This window comes from Malurus melanocephalus, unplaced genomic scaffold, assembly GCF_030028575.1.
Source record: "Malurus melanocephalus ecotype Western Australia unplaced genomic scaffold, MMel_1.1 scaffold_70, whole genome shotgun sequence".
NCBI lineage: Eukaryota > Metazoa > Chordata > Aves > Passeriformes > Maluridae > Malurus > Malurus melanocephalus.
Window position 1 is genome coordinate 1,259,147 of NW_026623302.1, and position 18,127 is coordinate 1,277,273.

An 18,127-nucleotide genomic window follows, 5' to 3' on the forward strand; every position below is an offset into this window, starting at 1 on the left:
GGCAGTCTCCCAAAAAACAGCATGGATGGGGTGGTGCTAGGTACTCCCTATACAACCTTTAACAGGACMCTACTGGGCATTGCACTCTAAAATGCCTCCATGAGCCTTGTGCAAGAAAACATAAAGCCTATTTTCCATGCTAAAAATACCACTCTAGTGGGCTCAAACACAGCTCTCAAATAATTTTGGGTGTTTTTTGAACTTCAGGGCGAAAGAAGATAGGGAAAAGTTATCATTAAGGACCTGAGTATCCCAGAGAGCCCAGAGGAGTCCCAGGACTGAGTGCTATTTCATGTAGATCTGCCAAATCTAGGGACAATTAGCTTTAAGCAGAGTGGGTCTAGATCAGTCCACTTGGTGCTGGAACTGGGATTCAGTCTCCAGCTCTCTTTCAGCTGGCAGCATAGGCACAGMCATGGAAACCTTCAGTCAATTGCCAGGAGAAACCTCCCCCATGTCTAAGTCATGTCTGCCTGCTCATCTCCCTGCTGGGAGGATGCTGAAGACCAGGAAGGGCACAAAGAGCAGGAAGGACACAAGCATTGTGTGACCTCCAGGTGAGCAAGAAGTTTTTATAATGGCCAGTTCCCACCACACAGCACACAGGCACATGCCTGTGTGGTGTGGCTGGGAGCACAACTGACATCTTACCTCTCCTCTGCTGTGTCCATATGAAGGTGAATCCCTCCAAGTTCCAATTTCCTCCTGTGTTTTTCCTTTGCTGTGCAAGAGGACAATGGAGCTAGCAAGACAGCTCACTGCCCAGGTTAAAATAACTCAATTCGGCTTCATCTCTTTCTTCTATTTTATCAGCTTCCTATCTGAATGTCTCATTAACAGACAAATAGATTATAATGCCTCCTAAGCAAGCTTGATCAGAAATCCATGAAACAATGAAAAGCCTGGGAAAACAATTCATTGCATTTGATGCATCAGTTCTTGGAATTGCAGCTATATTAGGCAATGCATCTTCATTCACTCACATTAAGCTAATTGAATGCATATTTATTGTGCCTTGTTCTTCAGCACCCAGGCAAAATCAAAGAAGTTTGTTTCACTACTGAGATGGCAATTTTGCATRAGAAATACAGACAGGTTTACATCAGACTATTAATGCTATTCCATTATTCAACACCAGAGCCAAAATTAGAAGTCACCTCAACAACCAGATATATTTTATCGTCAAGGTATGAGCCTGAATTAGCACAGACCTCTGCCTCCTACCAATGGCCCTTAATTCTGGATAGGCTCTACTACAGCAGAATCACCGGCCTGAGAGAGCCACGTGAGACTCAGACTAACTCTYATGTTTGTATCTTCCTGTTTAAACATTAAAGGGTCACCAGAAGTCACACTCCATCTGCATCCATTTGCTATTTGCTGAAACAATGTGAGCATCCAGATATTRCATTTTATTAACATTTTTTAAATAGTAAATTGTTACTGGTACCTGTTTGAAGGAAGATGGAGTCAAACTCACCTGCAGAATTGATTGAGCTTACTGCAGAAGCATTAATACTTTCTTGAGACCCTACTTAAAATAATAYATCAGCTTTCCCCTGCTGGATGGCCAAGGGATGGGGAGCCCCTAGCACAGAGCAGGTGCTGTAGCTCATCTGCACGTTCTAATAACAGCCAAAGCCTTGTTTTGCAACAGCCACAAATGAGGCTTTTTAATGGGCCATATGTGAGCAGCACTTGGGCAGATGTAAAAATTCCCCCTTGACTAATACTGTGTTTTAAGTACCTTTAATCTGCAGGGACATTGCCCCTTGAATGGGATACTGGGCACCTTGAAGAATGCAATAAACCCAAGCAGAGCTCTCTGGTTTAGCCCCTAAATGCTGTCGAGACATGAAGAGGTAAGAGAAATGGTTAAAAAATCATAATTCTGATATAAAATCCTCAAATGCTCCACCTGTCTGTACTAATAGAGTGGTTAATTAATGTCTAAAACCCAGGCCAACTTTTCCCCAACTCAGTTCAGAGGCTCAAAGATGGTGAAGAATGAAAAAATACTGCAAGTGTACTGTGGACTTACCTCCTCCTTACCTCCTCGCATTCTCGCTGCCAGGGAGCACAGACTGAGAGTGTCTGCGCACGATGGGGGCATCTTGCAGGGTGGTTTCTCCTTGTGCAAGAGCAAAATTATCTGTCTCAGCCACATCTCCATTTCATGCCTTACTCAGAAGCTGCTGAGACGTCTCAGTTGAGGTGAGGGGAGCATCCCCAGCCACAGGCAGGAATCAGGGCTAATTCCCAGTAGCTGCCCTTGTCACTGGCCTTGGACACATTGGGGTGACAGCCAGGCMTTTTCTCTCTCAGCATCTGAGTGTAACCAATGATTTTTCACCCAAATCAGCCTGATCACATCCATATTYATTGCCTACTGTTTTGTTACAGAAAGGCAGCACCTCCTTAGCTGCTTCAGATCTTAAGGGACTGCCAACACCACACTGCTATTGTTATGGTTTCTCCATGATCTCTGYACTCCTCGGGCTTCTGCCAAATCTATCTTTTAGGTTTTGAAGAGATGTTTGGACTTCTTAATACCAAACAAATGGTATCATTGGGAGGTCTGCTTGCTGAGCATGGTTCAGATCAATACACCAAGCTCTTTAAGGCTCGTGGAAGGGTTCAGGCTCTGAGCCCCAAACAACAGACATAATACTTTGCCTGCTCTGGGTTTTGTTTGCAGGAGTGGAAGGAAGTATCAGCTGCAGGACCAGAGTCTGTAATTCACCTCACTGCCCCAGCTGGGGGAGAGTGCAGTCCTCTCTTCTCTGAGCTGCTCCTAGAAGCAATATTTGTTGATACTGGCTTACCATCCCAAAGGGCAAAATTACTATGAAATGTTTAAAGGACCATTTGAAACCCGAGAAGRGGATGTTTTTAGTAATGTGGAAAGAGCCAAATACCTTAGAAGAGAAATATTCCAGCTTTAAGAATTAATTACTACTTCCCAGTAATGCAGGCTTGCGCAACTTCCCAGACAGATACATTTTAATGGAAATATTGTGCACAGGTCAAGAGCAAAATAGACGCGAGCCCACAAACTTGGATATGTGGGTATCTCTACCCAAACCCCTGCCCAGCAAAGCCCAAAGAACAAGGCACGGGGCTAAAGCAGACACCTCTACAGCAGCTCACACCATGAGRGTCTCAGGTGAGGATTGCTCCTAGGGCTGATTATTTTCTGTCACTGAGGGAAAATGTGGATAGCAAACAACCAAGTGCATTTTTCAAAACAGCAGATCTGACATCTATGAAGCTCTATAATCATTATGCAAAATGCACTACAAAGCTTTTCAGCTGTAAATCAAGTGCTACAGAGTACTGAAATGAAAGCTCMATCTCTATATCCTATTTTGTCTGTTGATAGTGTGAGAAGATAGCATATAGCTGATTATGCTCCACGATATGCACTGGCATAACAAGTCACAATATACTTTTATAGTTCTTCCAGCCAAGAGCATCAAGCATTGAATGTAGCAAGAAAACTTCATGAACCAATTCTCTCAAAACCATTTTCAATAAAAAGGCTTTGCTTTCTCCTTCTTTTTAGATAGGTGAAATGAGGAACATGGTGGAAGACCAAGTCTGAGAATTAATAGGGAAATCTGCATAGTCAATTACCTCAGATCCAAGCTGAGCTGCTGTTCTGTGAGCTTTGTTCTTCTCATAACAARCTTTTCAGGGATGTCTCTCTAAAGGCACCTCAGGGACAGCTCTTTGGAGTGTTGCATGGAGCTCAGTGCAGTGACCCAACAACAGAATCACCCTCAAAATTATTGCTCCTAGAAAGAYAATGGACTTTGGATCCTCACCTTAGGAGAAACTGAAGAGATCCTGCTGCCATAYTGGTGTGAATCACCAGTGGTCTTGTGCCAAGTGCAACTGCCACAGAAAGTCACCTTTGCCTAAAGGACTTTATTCTGAATCTGTTCAGACCTTCCATTCACCAAAAGCTAATGAAGTCCTTCAGTAATAAAATTTCACTTTTGTTCCCTGTCTGAATCTTGAATCCAGCTTATGCCTATGGTGTGAGCACAGTCCTCCTTCACAGCCTGTCTTGTCCATGGTCCTTCATACAGACAAACCACACAGTAGGACATGAACTTGCAGCACTGACCATTGCCTGTGCTGAGAGCCAAGTCCCTCTTAAGAGACAGTGAGGAAGCTGCCTGGAKCCAGGTGCTCGAGTGGGGCAGAAAGCAAAAGGGACATTCATAAAGCTTTTGAAGAAAACATCCCTATCTCTGTGTAGGGGTATGCAGCTTCTGAGCTGAAGTGCACAGAACAGGTTGATGGTAGCTGCTATTTTAAAATTAGCCAAGTCTTACAGCATTACTGGATGATTTCAGAGCTTGGAGATAAGCAGACAAAATWGTACAGCAAGGGGGAGATGCTGATGCAGTAGCAGCCATAATAGTGTGTGATGCTGCACACATCCCTGCTTCTGAAAACCCACTCATCTGTCTTGTCAGGGAAAATTGCTATGAGTCTGTTTCATAGCGTAGGTGGTGGCAGGAAGGAGGCAGATGCCTTTTTTCCTTTGATCAAGGAGAAAGGCCAGGCTGTGCATCACTTACACTCCTGAAGCCACCCTGCCCTCTGTATGAAGGGCTGAGAGACTGGGGATTGCAAGTAGAAGGGCATAAGTGGCTGTAGCCAAGGAGAAACAAGGCTTTGGAACTCCTCTGCCAGCACTTGAAGGTCTGCCCACCCTGCACTGGTGTGCCCCCATTTAGTCACTCAGGACTGGAAAAAATGCTGGAGTAAAATAAGCCTAGAGCCAGCAGGTTCTTCCYGTGCTTTGCCTGTCAGCTCAGGGTTGAAAATTCCTGGGTGAGAGTAGATCTATGCCAGCCAGGGAAAATCAAACAAACAACATAAATGCCTAATATACGTACCTGTACCCAAAAGTGTTATCTAGAGTGGCTCAATGCAGCTGCTGYCTTAGGCTGGAGGAAGATCAGAGCAGCCCCCCTTCCCTGCCATGGGCATGGTCAGCCAGATTCCTCATTACATCCCTGAGGGGCTCATCCTGCTCCTGACATGTGGTTGTGGCAGCCCAACAGCATCGGAAGTGTGGGGAGAAGACAGGAGGGTTTGCACCTTGACCAGAACATGGGTGCCTGTGTAGCAAGAGCCACCTCTTCAGCTTTTTCCCATCAGAGAAAGCAATGGGGAAAATGGTTGCATTTATCCTCCTGCTCCTGCCCATCCCTGCCTCTGGAGTGCCCACTGGCTCCTGCACAAACTCTCCCCCTGCATCACAGTGGGGACACAAGCTCCTCTTTGCCAGAGGCAGTGGGAGGCACCCAAGTCACTGCCTAATGTGATTTTTCACCTGGCCATTGAGGAGATGCAGACAGGTCCAGTACACATTACCTGCCCCTTTAGTGTATTTTGTATCCATTTGTGCACTGAATATCTTTAGCAACCTGCTTGGTGAAATTCTGTGCTGGATACATGAGTAGGAAATYATTTCCAAAGACAAAAGCTACAAGTTAAAAAACAATAAAAACTATAGCAGGGTGTTATTTTGCCTTGAAAATGATTTGTTATCCTGGTTTCAGGATGGTGAAATGTTTCACAGGTATCCCACTTGTGATTTTTCAAYTCCTCTTCAAATTTCCTCAGGGATGCATGGCCCGTGTGGTGAGTTCARGTCTGCCAGCTCGTTCTCAACCAATCCCATCCCCTGCTCCCTTCAAGCCCAGAGTCCTGGGCCTGGCAGAGCAACTCTCATAGTGAAGGAACATTTAACATGTCTTAAATACTATATTAACATGTTTAAACAGTACTTTGATTTGTCCAGGCTGTCACCATGCTTTTGACATTAATTCACTCCAGGAGTTTTGGAGTCCCAGCTTGCAGTCCCAGTTTCCTTCTGTTCCTGCAGGTCAGGGTATGAGCTCTCCTGTGCCCTTTGTAGGGCATTACAGGGGACAGACCTACAGATGATGTGCCTGGACTGAAGATGTGCACACAGCTCTGGGTGGGGAATGGTGCTGCTGGCACCCACAACCCTGCCCATTACTCACACAGAGAGCTTCTGCACAGAGCATCGTCCTTACCTTGCTCAGTCACCCTTCCCTCCATTGCCACCATCAGGARGACTCATCTGCAGATAGAGTGAAAGTGGCCCAGGAACTTTCAAGTCCCAGGGGTCAGAAAACAACAGGGACTGCCCACTGACTGCAAGGCACTGCACCCACYTGCCTTTCTTAACATAAGGGAAGAAGAAAACAGTCTTGGACTTAATCTATGAGATTTTATAATATAAAACCTTACTGGAGTTGCACTTGAGCGAGGACAGTGAGTTTCCTCTCTACAAATGAATCCACTTCCACACTTTCTACTCAGCATGGAGCAATTTCTTACACACATAATTCAGAGGCATACTGGAAGGGTAAAATCCACATTCCATGCCCAGGCATCCAGCAAAGAGTTAATAAAACCCATTCGAGTGTGGTTTAGAGCTAGTTAGTAAGAGTAAAGTCTGACCCGTTTCCAAAGCTACGAAATTGCCCTAGGGAGGATAAAGGTGTGATTCCTTTTAAATGCAGCTATTTCCTGTGCAGGGAACTTACGCATCAGTCCTTCCTATCACACACCTCCAGCAAAAGCAGCAGCCATCCCACTCACTCCTCTGCTGCGGATTGCTCAGCACTTTGTTCCACAGTAATCGGCAGGAGAAACTCAACCCTCCTGTTAAATGCTTGGRGCTCAAATGATTAATTCTGTAGCACAGATCTCTAAAGCACATCAGAAATTGGAGCTCATTCCTAACAGCCTATCAGCACTCTGACTATTACAAGCACAAGCAAAACAGCAGCTTTGAGGAAGTAAAGCAATCCTGTTATAATCAGAATTCTTACAGACATTTCTCTATTTTCATGTTTAATAGAGCTTTTTTTGTCTCCTACAAAGTTTCCCACCAAGGGCTTTCCAAGCATTGTGTAAAGGCTTGATATAATGWTATTTATAATGATTTACATCATTAACACTCCCATTTTACAAACAGAAAATGGAGACCTMAAAAAAATCATACAATAGCATAATACAGAAAATCCCAGCTCCCACAAAAAAGAAATTGAATCAAAGCCTCCTGGCAAAAGTCCCCTTTCCAACTCCCTCTATTTAGTTGCTATGCAGCCTTGTTTTTTCTTTTTTTTTGCAAAAATGACCAAACCAATCAGATGAGAGAACAGCAAGAAAATTGCAAGCTTTGACATACTTATTTCTACACTGCTGGCATTAGTACAAAAATAAAGATTTTTATTAACTAGGTTACAAAAATAAATTCTATTGAGTCACACAGGATCTCATTGGGAGGTTTACTTGACTTTGGAAGATAAAGCCTGTTTGAAACGTCTCTTTAGATCTTGCATGTTGGGAGATTTGGGCCGAGGGATGATGGACGATCGCCTCCTGTCCGTGCTGTTGGCATGCTGTAGTTTGCTGACCTCCTTGCAAAGATACTGGAAGACATCACAGACGCCYTGGGAGTCCTCACTGGTGGAGATTTCCAAGAACAGGCTGCCCAGTTCATTTGCCAGCTGTAGTCCCTCTTTTGCCTGTACTTGCCTGGCRTGGAGGAGGTCTGCTTTGTTCCCCACAATAATGATGGGAGTCCTGGTGTCGGGGTGGACCTTGCGTATGTGCTGGTAGAGAGGCTGGACTGACTGGTAGCTGCTGTAGTCTGTGATGGAGTAGACCAGCAGGAAGCCCTCCGCCCACTTCACACACCTGGACAGGGAGTCCAGCACCTGCACGCAGTCTTCCTGCATCTGCAGTACAAGAGAGAACAGATTTGGCACTGGCTGATAAAAGTATAAAGCCTGTATGATAGCACAGTCAAACGGGTCCAGGAAGCCTGAGCTCTGTCTCAGGAAACGAAGTCCGGACACGGAGGAAATTTGGGCTCAAAAGCTGAGCCGTCTTTGGGTGGCAGAGAAGAACCGATYGATCCAAAGTATCTCCGTACCTGGATACATCCCGGCGTGTCTTGTATCTCTACGGCAACGTGGTCSCCGTCCAGATGGACCAGCCGGGAGTAGAGGCTGCCTGGGGAGCAGAGAGCCGTGAGCCGCCGGACGCGGGGCCCCGCCGCGCCCGTCCCCGCCGCTCCCCGCCGCTCCCCGCCTCACCTGTGTTGGGCTCGTAGTCGCCGATGAAGCGCTTGGTCAGGAACCGCACGATCATGGCTGAAACAAAGAGCGAGCGCCGCGTTAGGCAGGACGGACGGATGGATGGACGGGCAGGGGAAGGGGACGGGGACGGGCAGCTCCGCGGCCCCGCACTCACCGCTCTTGCCGACGCCGCGGGCGCCCAGCACGACCAGGCGGATCTGGGCGCCGGGCGGCCCCGGGGGGCACTCGGCGATGGGCGCCAGCAGGAAGGGCTGGGACATGCTCGGCAGGCGCATGGGAAAGGCGGCTGGGCAGCCGGAGTGCTCGGAGCGGCTCCGCTCGGCTCGGCCGGCAGCGCCCGGAGCGGACAGCCCCGGCGGATTTTAAAGGCTCTGTCGGCAGCGCCGCCCGCGGGGCCGCTCCCGCTGCACCGCCCCACCGTCCCTCCCCGCTCCCGCTGCACCGCCCCACCGCCCCTCCCCGGCGGCACCGCCCCGGCTGTCCCCCCGCGGTCCCCTCCGCACCTGCCGCTCAGTGCCATCCTCTCGCTGCCCATCGGGCTTGTGCCCCTTCCCCTTTCTCTCCGCCCTCCCCGCTGCCAGGGTGTGGAGTGGCCTTGGCAGGCACAGGCACCGGGGCCCACGTTTGGTGCGAGCACCCTGCTGGGCATCCCCCCAACCCAAGGCAAGCGGCAGATGCCAGCACAAACCTCCCTGGGCTTGGGATGTGCACCTCCAGAACTCCCACCAGCCTCAGCTGCAGACAYGCTCTGGCTTTATGCCACCCTCCCTGCACTGAGGGACTCCAGTCTTGAAAGAAAGGAGTCTTTTACCTCAGACTATTTTGTTTCCCACACATCCCGAAAACATCCCTCTATAGCCAGTGTTGAAAACTCAGGTTGTGGATCAAGCAACAGCCAGACCTGAAACCTAAGTGGTCTTGATTGGGCCCTTTGGGTTTTTGAAGCAGAAAAGTTTCAGAGAGGAATGGTGCTCCATGGTCTGCCCTTTAATGAGCCTCAGACCTGCAAGCAGCTGTGTGGATGCTTCCGTCTCCACAAACCACTGCTCTGGCTCCTACTTCTGATGTGCACTGCTTTGCAAGTGTGTAAGTGCTTCAAAGATAAATAATCCATTCAGAGGCTGCTCTAATTTTTATCAGGGAGATAGCACATACAGCCGGACACAACATGGAAGAGGGCAGTGGATGGTATTTGAAAGGACTGATCTCATGGCATAGAGGGATGTGAGAATTGCTGTGCCCTGGATGTGGTGTTTATACCAAAAGGCAGCCCAGGTGACCCTGGATGCTCACACATAGAGGCAGCCAAGTTAAGACAATACTAATTAACATCAGTTAAAGTTGTACCTGCAGAAAAGCACTGTTGAATACTTGTGTTTCTCTAGTACCAAGAACCCCTATGGGAACACCAAGACCCTTTTAACTTCCAAAACTTATTGCCTCTAAAGTTTCTACTTCACTCCCAATCATGCCAGTGAGCTCTTTTCTTTAGGGAAACAAGATTTCTCTTGTATCACTAAAAGCTTTTGGTTTCCAGAAGTTCCTGCTATTGTCATCTGCTCCTATTGTCAGGGAATCACTTGTCTTTGGCCTTACAGTGCCAGCAGCAGCAATTTTTACACATTTCTTTACAAAAGAGCTATCAGAGTACATTCAGCGCCTCTGAAAGAATTACACAGAAAYAAATCCATTCCAGGCAGATGATTCCCAGGTGCTGAGATGTGAAGGCAATATTAAACATCCACCCTTCTCAGACCTTGAGGAGGTGCCCCTTTCTGAGCAGCTCTAGAACTCAAGCTGCCTTGCCTGCTGCTGAGAGCACCCCATAAGGRCAAATGGGGATGGTCAAGCAGAAAGATAACATTGCCCAAGCCCAGACAGGACACTTGTGAAGGAATTAATATCCACGGTGTGATGGCCTATCTCCATCAACACCTACCAGGTGCAACAGGAGCAGCTCAGTAAATTGAAGCAGTTGGGGCTCAGATTAGCTGTCCCCATTCTGCAGACTAGGCATCCCTGGGATGTTTGGGCCTCAAAGCTATTCCAAGGGGCCTTTCTCAGTTCTGCAGGACCCCCTTGGAAGTGCCAGGCTGTACTTCCACCCACCCTGTGCAGAAACACAGATGGCCTATGCCACTATCCCTATGGTCCATTACTATCCCCTTTCCCAAAGCAACACTGCTCAGTGCCAGATTTGCCATACTGCTGCCTGACACACCTCCCTATTCCAAGCTCTGGCAATGCTCAACAGTGCTTTTGGGGGAGAGAGTGGGTGGCTTACTCCTGTGACAGTGGCAGGGAAGACATCCTGAGAGCCTCTGAAGCTTGTTTTTGTATTTTTCTGGATTCCTGAGTTGTATGGGTGCTGCTGATGAGAGCAWTCTTCCTACCCCATGTTTGAGCAAGGATGGTTATGACCATGGAAATCCCCACAGCTGTAACTTGATTCTTACACAGACCTTGGTAGTAATCCACTGAAGCAGGTGCATGGACACGAAAAACCTCCTAATCTTGTCTTCCATACAGCCACCCTCAGCAGTGCAGGGACAGCTGGTACCTTCTTCCCATGCAAGGAGACCACTTACAGCAATGGAGTGCCAATTAACTGCAAGAGACATTAGCTGACCCCAGTCAGGAGGTCCTAGCCAAGGATCGGCCCAGTTTAACCATGGCTTTTTCATGACACAAAGGAATCCAGTTCCTTGCAGTCTCTGCAAAGACAGGGCAAGCCTGTCCTGCCCGTCCCGGGATAAGGAAGGCCACCCTCTTCGGCAGGTGTGTGCATAGCTCTTGGCATCCCCTAGATGTGTCATCCCCTGCTGASATTCCAGCATATTCTGGATCTGGGATGGCAGCCATCTTTTAGATCATGAGGGCCACGAATATGCSGAGTCCAGAACTGCACTGAGAACAAAGGAAAGAACATCAAGACTGCTTGCTCCTTCCAATRCGCACAATGGGAAGACTATAAAATCCCTTGCCCCAGTCAGGTTCAGACCCTCCTCAGGGTCGTCAAGGTCCTCAGCCTGCAGCTTCTGCACAGTTCCTCCTCCTCCCTCCCAGTCCTTTCTGCCCTTTCAGACGCTCCCAGCCTAACACTGCRTACAGAGTCCTCTAGAAACCTCAAATCCTGGTGTTGCCAATATGCTAAAAAATATTAAGCCAGCATCTCAGAAGGCAGCTTCCTTGCTGCTTCTCTAGGAGACAACAGATTTTGCCAGGGCTTTTGGCAGGGAACCAGCTTAAAGGTTTGTGGCCGTAAAGGAGTCTCAGAACAGGACTGCAGAGAACTTGGTTACAGCTTATGGGTATATGAAACCCCTTCCAGGGCATATCAAAACTTCTGGCCATAAACCTGGTAAGGAAACATGCTTCACGTTTCAGCTCATGACATGAAATGTCCCAACAGGCAGTTCTTCAGCTTTTCCAAATTCACAGACCATCTTCATCAGAATTGTGCAAAATCAGGAAGCAGACTTCAGCAGGAGGTACCGAGACCTGTTAAGTATCTGGGCTGTGCTTCTGCAAACCTCAGATGACCACAAAAACCCGTACTGCACTAAGTGCAATGGACAGACAGGTTATACCTTAGTTAATTTGTCCTGTTTCCGAACATTAAAAATAAAAAAAAGGTTATTCTCTTCCTGTACAAACTCAGCTTCATTTTCAGTCAGTTCTAGGAATCCTGACCAAGGAAAAGTGTTCCCTTCCTCTCTTCCCAGCCCAGATAGAGCTTCCAAACACGCATTTACAACCAACTACCGCTGGCATATTGACCTTAAAAACACCTTCACTAAATAAACTGAAAAGTGTTGCAATAGTGTCTGGGAGCATAGCTCTTAAACAAGACCACTGTAATGCTGTCCAGTCTTATTATTCCAAATTGTTGAAAATAATTCAAAGTTTAGAGCTATGCCCCACTTATGATGTTAATCATTTCATCATGCTGCCACAGCAAATCCACCGTGATTTTGACGAATGAGTACAAACCAAACACAGAACCAAAATAGCTTAGACTTGCATGCACAAGAAACAAATTTAAAATGCTACCACCAAAGTTTGTATCCAATATAGCTTCCCACTTAATTCCTACAAAGCCTAGTGGAAAATTRTGTTTATCTTGGGAGGTAAATAGCAATTTTAAATGGCTGTGGAAACCAAGCTAAAGAGCTTGATAAAGCTCTTAGTACACAAATCTTGCTGCTCCAAGCCCCTTGACTGTAAAAGCCAAGTGCATTAGGAGCCAAAGCGAGGGCTTCAGGATAAGGTGGTGCAYTCCACGGCTGACACCTACAGTGTCAAATCATAGCACCACTGTCATGGATGCGTCTGCTAAGGGGCAAGCTTTCCTGCATCTCCTTCAGGTCACTTCCKAAGTCATTCCATGCTGTCATTGAAYGTCATTCATGCCTGCTCCCTCTTCTGAGATGGCAGCTTGGAGAAATTTCACACGTAGCAATYTGCTCACTGGAACTCAAACTCCAGCACCTAAAGGCCATCACCCTTAGATACCAGCCCAAGCCAGACTCTGAAGTCAAGGTCTGAAACCTACATTCTGTGAGAATGGGAACACCACAATCAAGAGTTAGGTGAAAGGCAAACCTCATCATCTCTCCATTTCTTACTCCCACACTTACCAGCTGCCGTGCTGTTCAGCAACTTTCAACAGGCAACACCTAAAAATAGCTTGAGGTCAGTTGCTTCTGTAATACTTTTTTCTCTCATCATGTAGACAAGAGTTATACATCACTTACTGAAGGCAGCTGAGCAATGCCTGACATGATACTTCAACATAAAATATTATTCACCTGTTATCTACAATACAATTAAGCTTGAGATGGTCCTTTTTCAAGGCTAACCAAGCAGGTTACCTTCAGCACCCTCTAGCACGCTTCATGCTGCTTTAAACAGCACTGGTCAGTAAACAGCTGAAAATCTCCCATTTATAGGAGAGATTCCAGCATAGGCAGCACTGGGCTTTTGCGAGAGATCAGCAAATCTGGCACGAGAGGAATTCATTAGAACATCCAACGGGTATGCAATAAACATATAAAATGCAACTCTTTAGCTAYGCAAGCCAATTTAAATATTAAAAGTCAAAATACAAAGGCTGGCAGTTTTGGATTTAAAGCTTTGTTTCCTAACTACTACTATTTTGTAAGAATGCTTATTGACATGGGGATGCTCTAAACATCAATTTGCAGATCACAATGGTTGATCACCAAAATCTGCCCACAGACATTTTTGTAAAGGTTGTTTTCAAAAATTGTTTCGACAATTCTTTGGTATCCATGAGGCTCCTTAGCCAAAACCTTGCATCAATGAAATCTGAAGCCTATTATCACTTTTCTTACAAAAAAAAAAAAAAAAATCAGACAAGTGACACTGGACAGTTCTTGGTACAAGTTCTTAGTTTGTTGGTAAAATATTCCATGTCCTCTCATACTATCTCATGATCATTACTAAGCACTAGCAAATTTCATTGTTCCCAGCATTCATCATCTATATAAATGACTATACTCATCAGCAAAAGCTGCAGATGACCTAAAATGACCAAGCATCATGTTAATGTAAGCTAAATAAATAAACTTTGATAAAACAAGGTTTCTGAAGCATCTGTTCAAACAAAAAAACCCCAAACCCAACTAAATGAATCAGCTACAATCACATACACTTGTCCAAAACCAAATCTTTAATTTATCTTTTTAAACRTGCATTATGCCATGAATTCATAGGGAATTGGCTCCAGCAGCTCTGGATCCTTGCCATTAGTTCTCACAAAGTGTGCTTCTCTTGGTGGGGCAGGCTGTTAACAGAAAAATAAAAAATGAAAACAGTATTACAGCTCAAAAGCAACGTTTTGGAAAATAACATTTTGTCAGCCATTGAGTACCTTATTAAATAAACATTACAGCAATTTTACCATTCCTAGTCTCATAAATTTGATTCAAGGAGTAGCAGTAAGAAAATGAACAACTACAAAGCATGCCTGACTCTTGCTGTTGATTCAAAAAATCTATGCTTTAATCTCTGCAGCTCACCAACCCAATGGAGTGATGTGTCCTGCAGCTCCAGAAGCAACAGCCATTATCTCATCTCTGAAGTCTGGTTATTAATTCTTTCCTTCAAGGGTTACAATAGAAYCTGTTGCAACTAAAAATTCAACTAAATGGAAGACTCTAGTGACCCTAGAAATCATCCAGAGTTGCTGCTACAGATTAGCAACAGAACAGGAAGTACCCTTTATTCACAACTACAGCTGCAATTCTCATTAGGCACAGAGYAGTTGTGCTTAGGCACCAAACATCCCAGGCTCCCAGATGTCGACACACTGCATGCAGCCACTCTGCTCCAAGAGTAAAGTAACCCTACAAAGAAGGATTATGACCCCAACACAAAGATTACCTGACGTTTCAGTTGAACCCAAATGCCTTTTTCTTTTGCTTCCTTTTTCTTCCTTTCATTTTCCTTCACACGCTGCAGAAAGCTGTCTCTGCTCTTGGAATGTTTAATATGCTCAATACGCACRTTAATTCTCTTGGCCAGAATCTTGCCCCTAAGAAAGGGAGTTAGTTTTTAATCTGCACTTGAAAAAGATCCAAAACAAGACTTACAGCCCTTACAGAAGTAACTCCATAAGCTCAATTACAGGTAATTTTTCTTTAAAGGTCAGTACCTCAAAACACAGCTGCAGATGCATACGAGACATAACTTATATATTAATAAGCTTTTAGTTATGTATAACACTGTGATATCTGACAATTTCAAATTGTGTGCTGACAATTTCAAATTAAAATATGGAGAATATGTGACTTTAACCTCTTAGCATACAAACAAGTAATTTTATTACCAATGCACAGCAGTCCAGCCCCTGGAACAAAAAACCCAGCTTGTCTTTTTTTGACTAAACTGTACAAAATACAGCTGCATACAGCTGCAAACTAGTATTTAAAAAGGGCTTCAATACCAGCACACTGGCTGAAAACTCCTGCTAGGTAATGTGACTTTAGGTGCTGCTAAGAAAAACAGAAACTGTTTCCTCTGACAGGATCCAAGTCAAATGAGCATCACTTGCTTGGGTTATTAAAAGGAAATATACTTTACCCACCTTGAATGACCAATCAAGACAAGAACTGTCTTAACTGGCAAAGTGAAAGGAGGGTGCAATTACAGATCAACTATCTTAAATACCAAGTTTTAATACATAGAATTTCATTACTTACTTAACCTGCTTGTTAACAATAATGCCCACAGCGTGCTGAGTAACATTATATACCCTTCCAGTCTTCCCATGGTAACACTTGTGGGGCATGCCTTTTTGAACAGTACCCATACCCTGTTAAGTAGCAAAAGAAGAGGAAAAAAAGGAGGGGAAAAAAAGGAGGGGAAAAAAAGTAGCATCAAAGACTCAGAAGTAATTAAAAGTATACATTGCAAATTATTTGAGTATAATTTTTAAATCTTCCCATTTTATCTTAAAGTTGAATTTATAACCATGTATTTTACATCTGAAGACTACCCAATTTTGCTGTCAATTCTGGCTGCTTTCAGTGTCGGTGAAATGACTGATCACTTTGCTTACAGAAAGAGCAAGCAATCACAAGAGACATTCATCATCAAGCTCCAGTGCGTCAAGATTCTGAACAGTACATTCTCCAAGAGTCAAACAACAAACAAGAAAATTACACAACAGCTTCTGTGTAATTGTTACAGGAACACGGCATTTCAAATAAAACCAAAGGACTCAACAAAGTAGGAATCCTTGGTGAAAGGCTTTCAAATTCACTACAACTTAGTTATGAAAGTACAGTCGACTTTAAAAGAAGTTCTAAAAAATACCAAGTGATGGGAAATGCTGCTCTTTTAATGCATTTTCCCCCCTGTATGAATCCATATGATATATCTTTACATTTATTTGCTGGTTTCCAATTTTAAAATAGATGCATATGACATAACTATGAGCTGCCCCACCATAAATATGGCTCATCTGAAGAACAGGCTCAAGTCGGGCAAAAACAGAACATCTAAAGTGACAGAGGGGGTTCCTATCAAAGTAGTGCTATTAACTATGGCATATTTCACTCACATTTTTCAGCTGAACACATAGCCAATTATATATACCTACAAAAGCTCACACRCACCAGCATGTGACACTGAAGTGCTACTACTGGTCCGGCAGCACTGTCATTCCAATGTTGCTCCAAAAGTGAGCAGCAGACATGACCCAAGAACAAAAGTCCACCCCAAGGAAGTGGAGACTGCACAGGACTAYACTGCTTTAGCTTTTAGTTACATAGTACTGCAGGGAGTACCTTGATATCAACTATGTCACCCTTCTTGTAGATCCGCATATAGGTAGCCAGAGGGACAACTCCTGTTAAGAGACACAAATTTAGATACTTAGGAAGCCCAGAATTTCACACTGAAAAAGGATGGGGGACGCAGATCATGCATTTGATACGATTTTCCTAAATACCTCAAAAATCAAACCTACTTTTTTTTTTTTTTAAGTAGTAATTACACACTTCACACACTTCTAATTTTTGAAACACCCAACTAAATTAAAATTAGATTCAATTGTGTTCCTAATGCCAAAGTTGAAGAGACATTATTTAGTATGTCGTTATAAATACAACTGCTTACTGATCAGATGAAAAAGACCTGTTTGTTTTAAGARACTGCTGAAATATTTTCTTCATATTCAAATTATTTTTCAGGCATTGAGAAAATTAGCACTGTTACTACTGTCAAGCAATCAAAATACCAATGCATTTGCAGCACGAGCTCTGAGCAAATCTGCACATAGCCCTACAGTTTTTAGCCCAAGCTGACAGAAATCCTTTGGCACAAACCCTTGTTTTGCAAACAGCCCTCAGGGACTGCAGATGTCCATCACGTCAGTAACTCAATGCAGTGTTGATACTGTAAAAGAAACTCACCATGCTTGCGGAATGGCCTGGAGAACATGTAACGCGTCCCCCTCCTCTTTCCCTTTGTGTTCGTCATTTTGGCTGATTACTGTAAAAATRAAAACAAATTATTCAGAACTAGGTGACTCACCACAAAGTTTATGGAATTTTCAGGTATTTCAGATTAATGGAGTCTTTAAACCKATTCAAACTGACACTGCTTCAATCCAAGCAATGGTATTCACTTAGAAATCAGTACTTATAGAATCACAAGTTAACTCTGGTTAGAACAGGTGCTAGCAAGGCACTCAGTTCAACTGCTTACAGCAAGGTCCACTATGAGATCAAACCAGGTTACTCAGACCTTTGTCCAGTCAGGTCTTGAAACCTTTTACATGCAACCTAAACATCTCCTGACACATCTTCATGCCACTTCCTCAGGTCCCGTCACTGGTCACAACAAACATCAGTGCCTGCCCCTCCACTTCAATTCATGAAGAAGCTGTAGAGATGAGGTCTCCCAAGAGACCTTAGATACTCCTTCTATGGCTTTCCCTCCAGACSCTACTGCAGAGCCTCCCTAGGCAGCAGGTTTGGAGGCCTAGCCGTTCCTATTAACATTTTTTCCCCTCATGGCCAGTCTGAGCTTCTCCTTCTGACTTCACCTGGTTGTTTCATGCTTCTTCTACATGCCCTTGCCGGGCACCAGGATACATCCTCTTAATCGAGGCGCTGTAAGGTGTCCCCCGAAGTCACTTCTACTTCATTCTCTCAACCTCTCCTTACGAGGCATGCGTACGGCAGRACCTCCACCACATTTATCGGCCACTTGTACGACTGACACAAGGCTCACATGCTCTGCAGGCCGACGGGGCCAGGCAATCCCGGCGGCGTCCGTCCCGAGGAGCCACCCATGCCGCCTTCCCTGCCCCGGTATCCCGCCGGCGGCCGCGGGGTGTGCGGGCCTGGCGCCACGTGCTGTAGCCCTGCTGCTCCGTGCCTGCATCCGCTGCGGCCATCGGCGGCCCCTTCCTCCCTCCCTCTCCTCTCTCA

The 18,127-nt window shown here is 45.3% G+C and overlaps 2 protein-coding genes and 1 non-coding gene across 3 annotated transcripts; all 3 read right to left on the bottom strand.

Annotated features, from left to right (window-relative positions):
* Positions 1-6,925: 6,925 nt before the first annotated feature.
* On the bottom strand, positions 6,926-8,570 carry RASL11A (RAS like family 11 member A). The gene is made up of 4 exons (XM_057366656.1): positions 8,317-8,570; positions 8,160-8,216; positions 7,997-8,076; positions 6,926-7,799 (listed from the first exon to the last, which is right to left on the bottom strand). Exons 1-4 carry the CDS (start codon positions 8,435-8,437, stop codon positions 7,347-7,349), a joined length of 711 nt encoding a protein of 236 aa, XP_057222639.1. The 5' UTR covers positions 8,438-8,570; the 3' UTR covers positions 6,926-7,346.
* Positions 8,571-13,834: 5,264 nt separating this feature from the next.
* Positions 13,835-17,208, bottom strand: RPL21 (ribosomal protein L21). Its single transcript, XM_057366698.1, has 5 exons — positions 17,105-17,208; positions 16,478-16,539; positions 15,389-15,501; positions 14,571-14,721; positions 13,835-13,971 (listed from the first exon to the last, which is right to left on the bottom strand). Exons 1-5 carry the CDS (start codon positions 17,169-17,171, stop codon positions 13,882-13,884), a joined length of 483 nt encoding a protein of 160 aa, XP_057222681.1. The 5' UTR covers positions 17,172-17,208; the 3' UTR covers positions 13,835-13,881.
* On the bottom strand, positions 15,196-15,329 carry LOC130573910 (small nucleolar RNA SNORA27). Its single transcript, XR_008965367.1, has one exon. It is a non-coding gene; the product is annotated as a small nucleolar RNA SNORA27 (small nucleolar RNA).
* Positions 17,209-18,127: the final 919 nt, after the last annotated feature.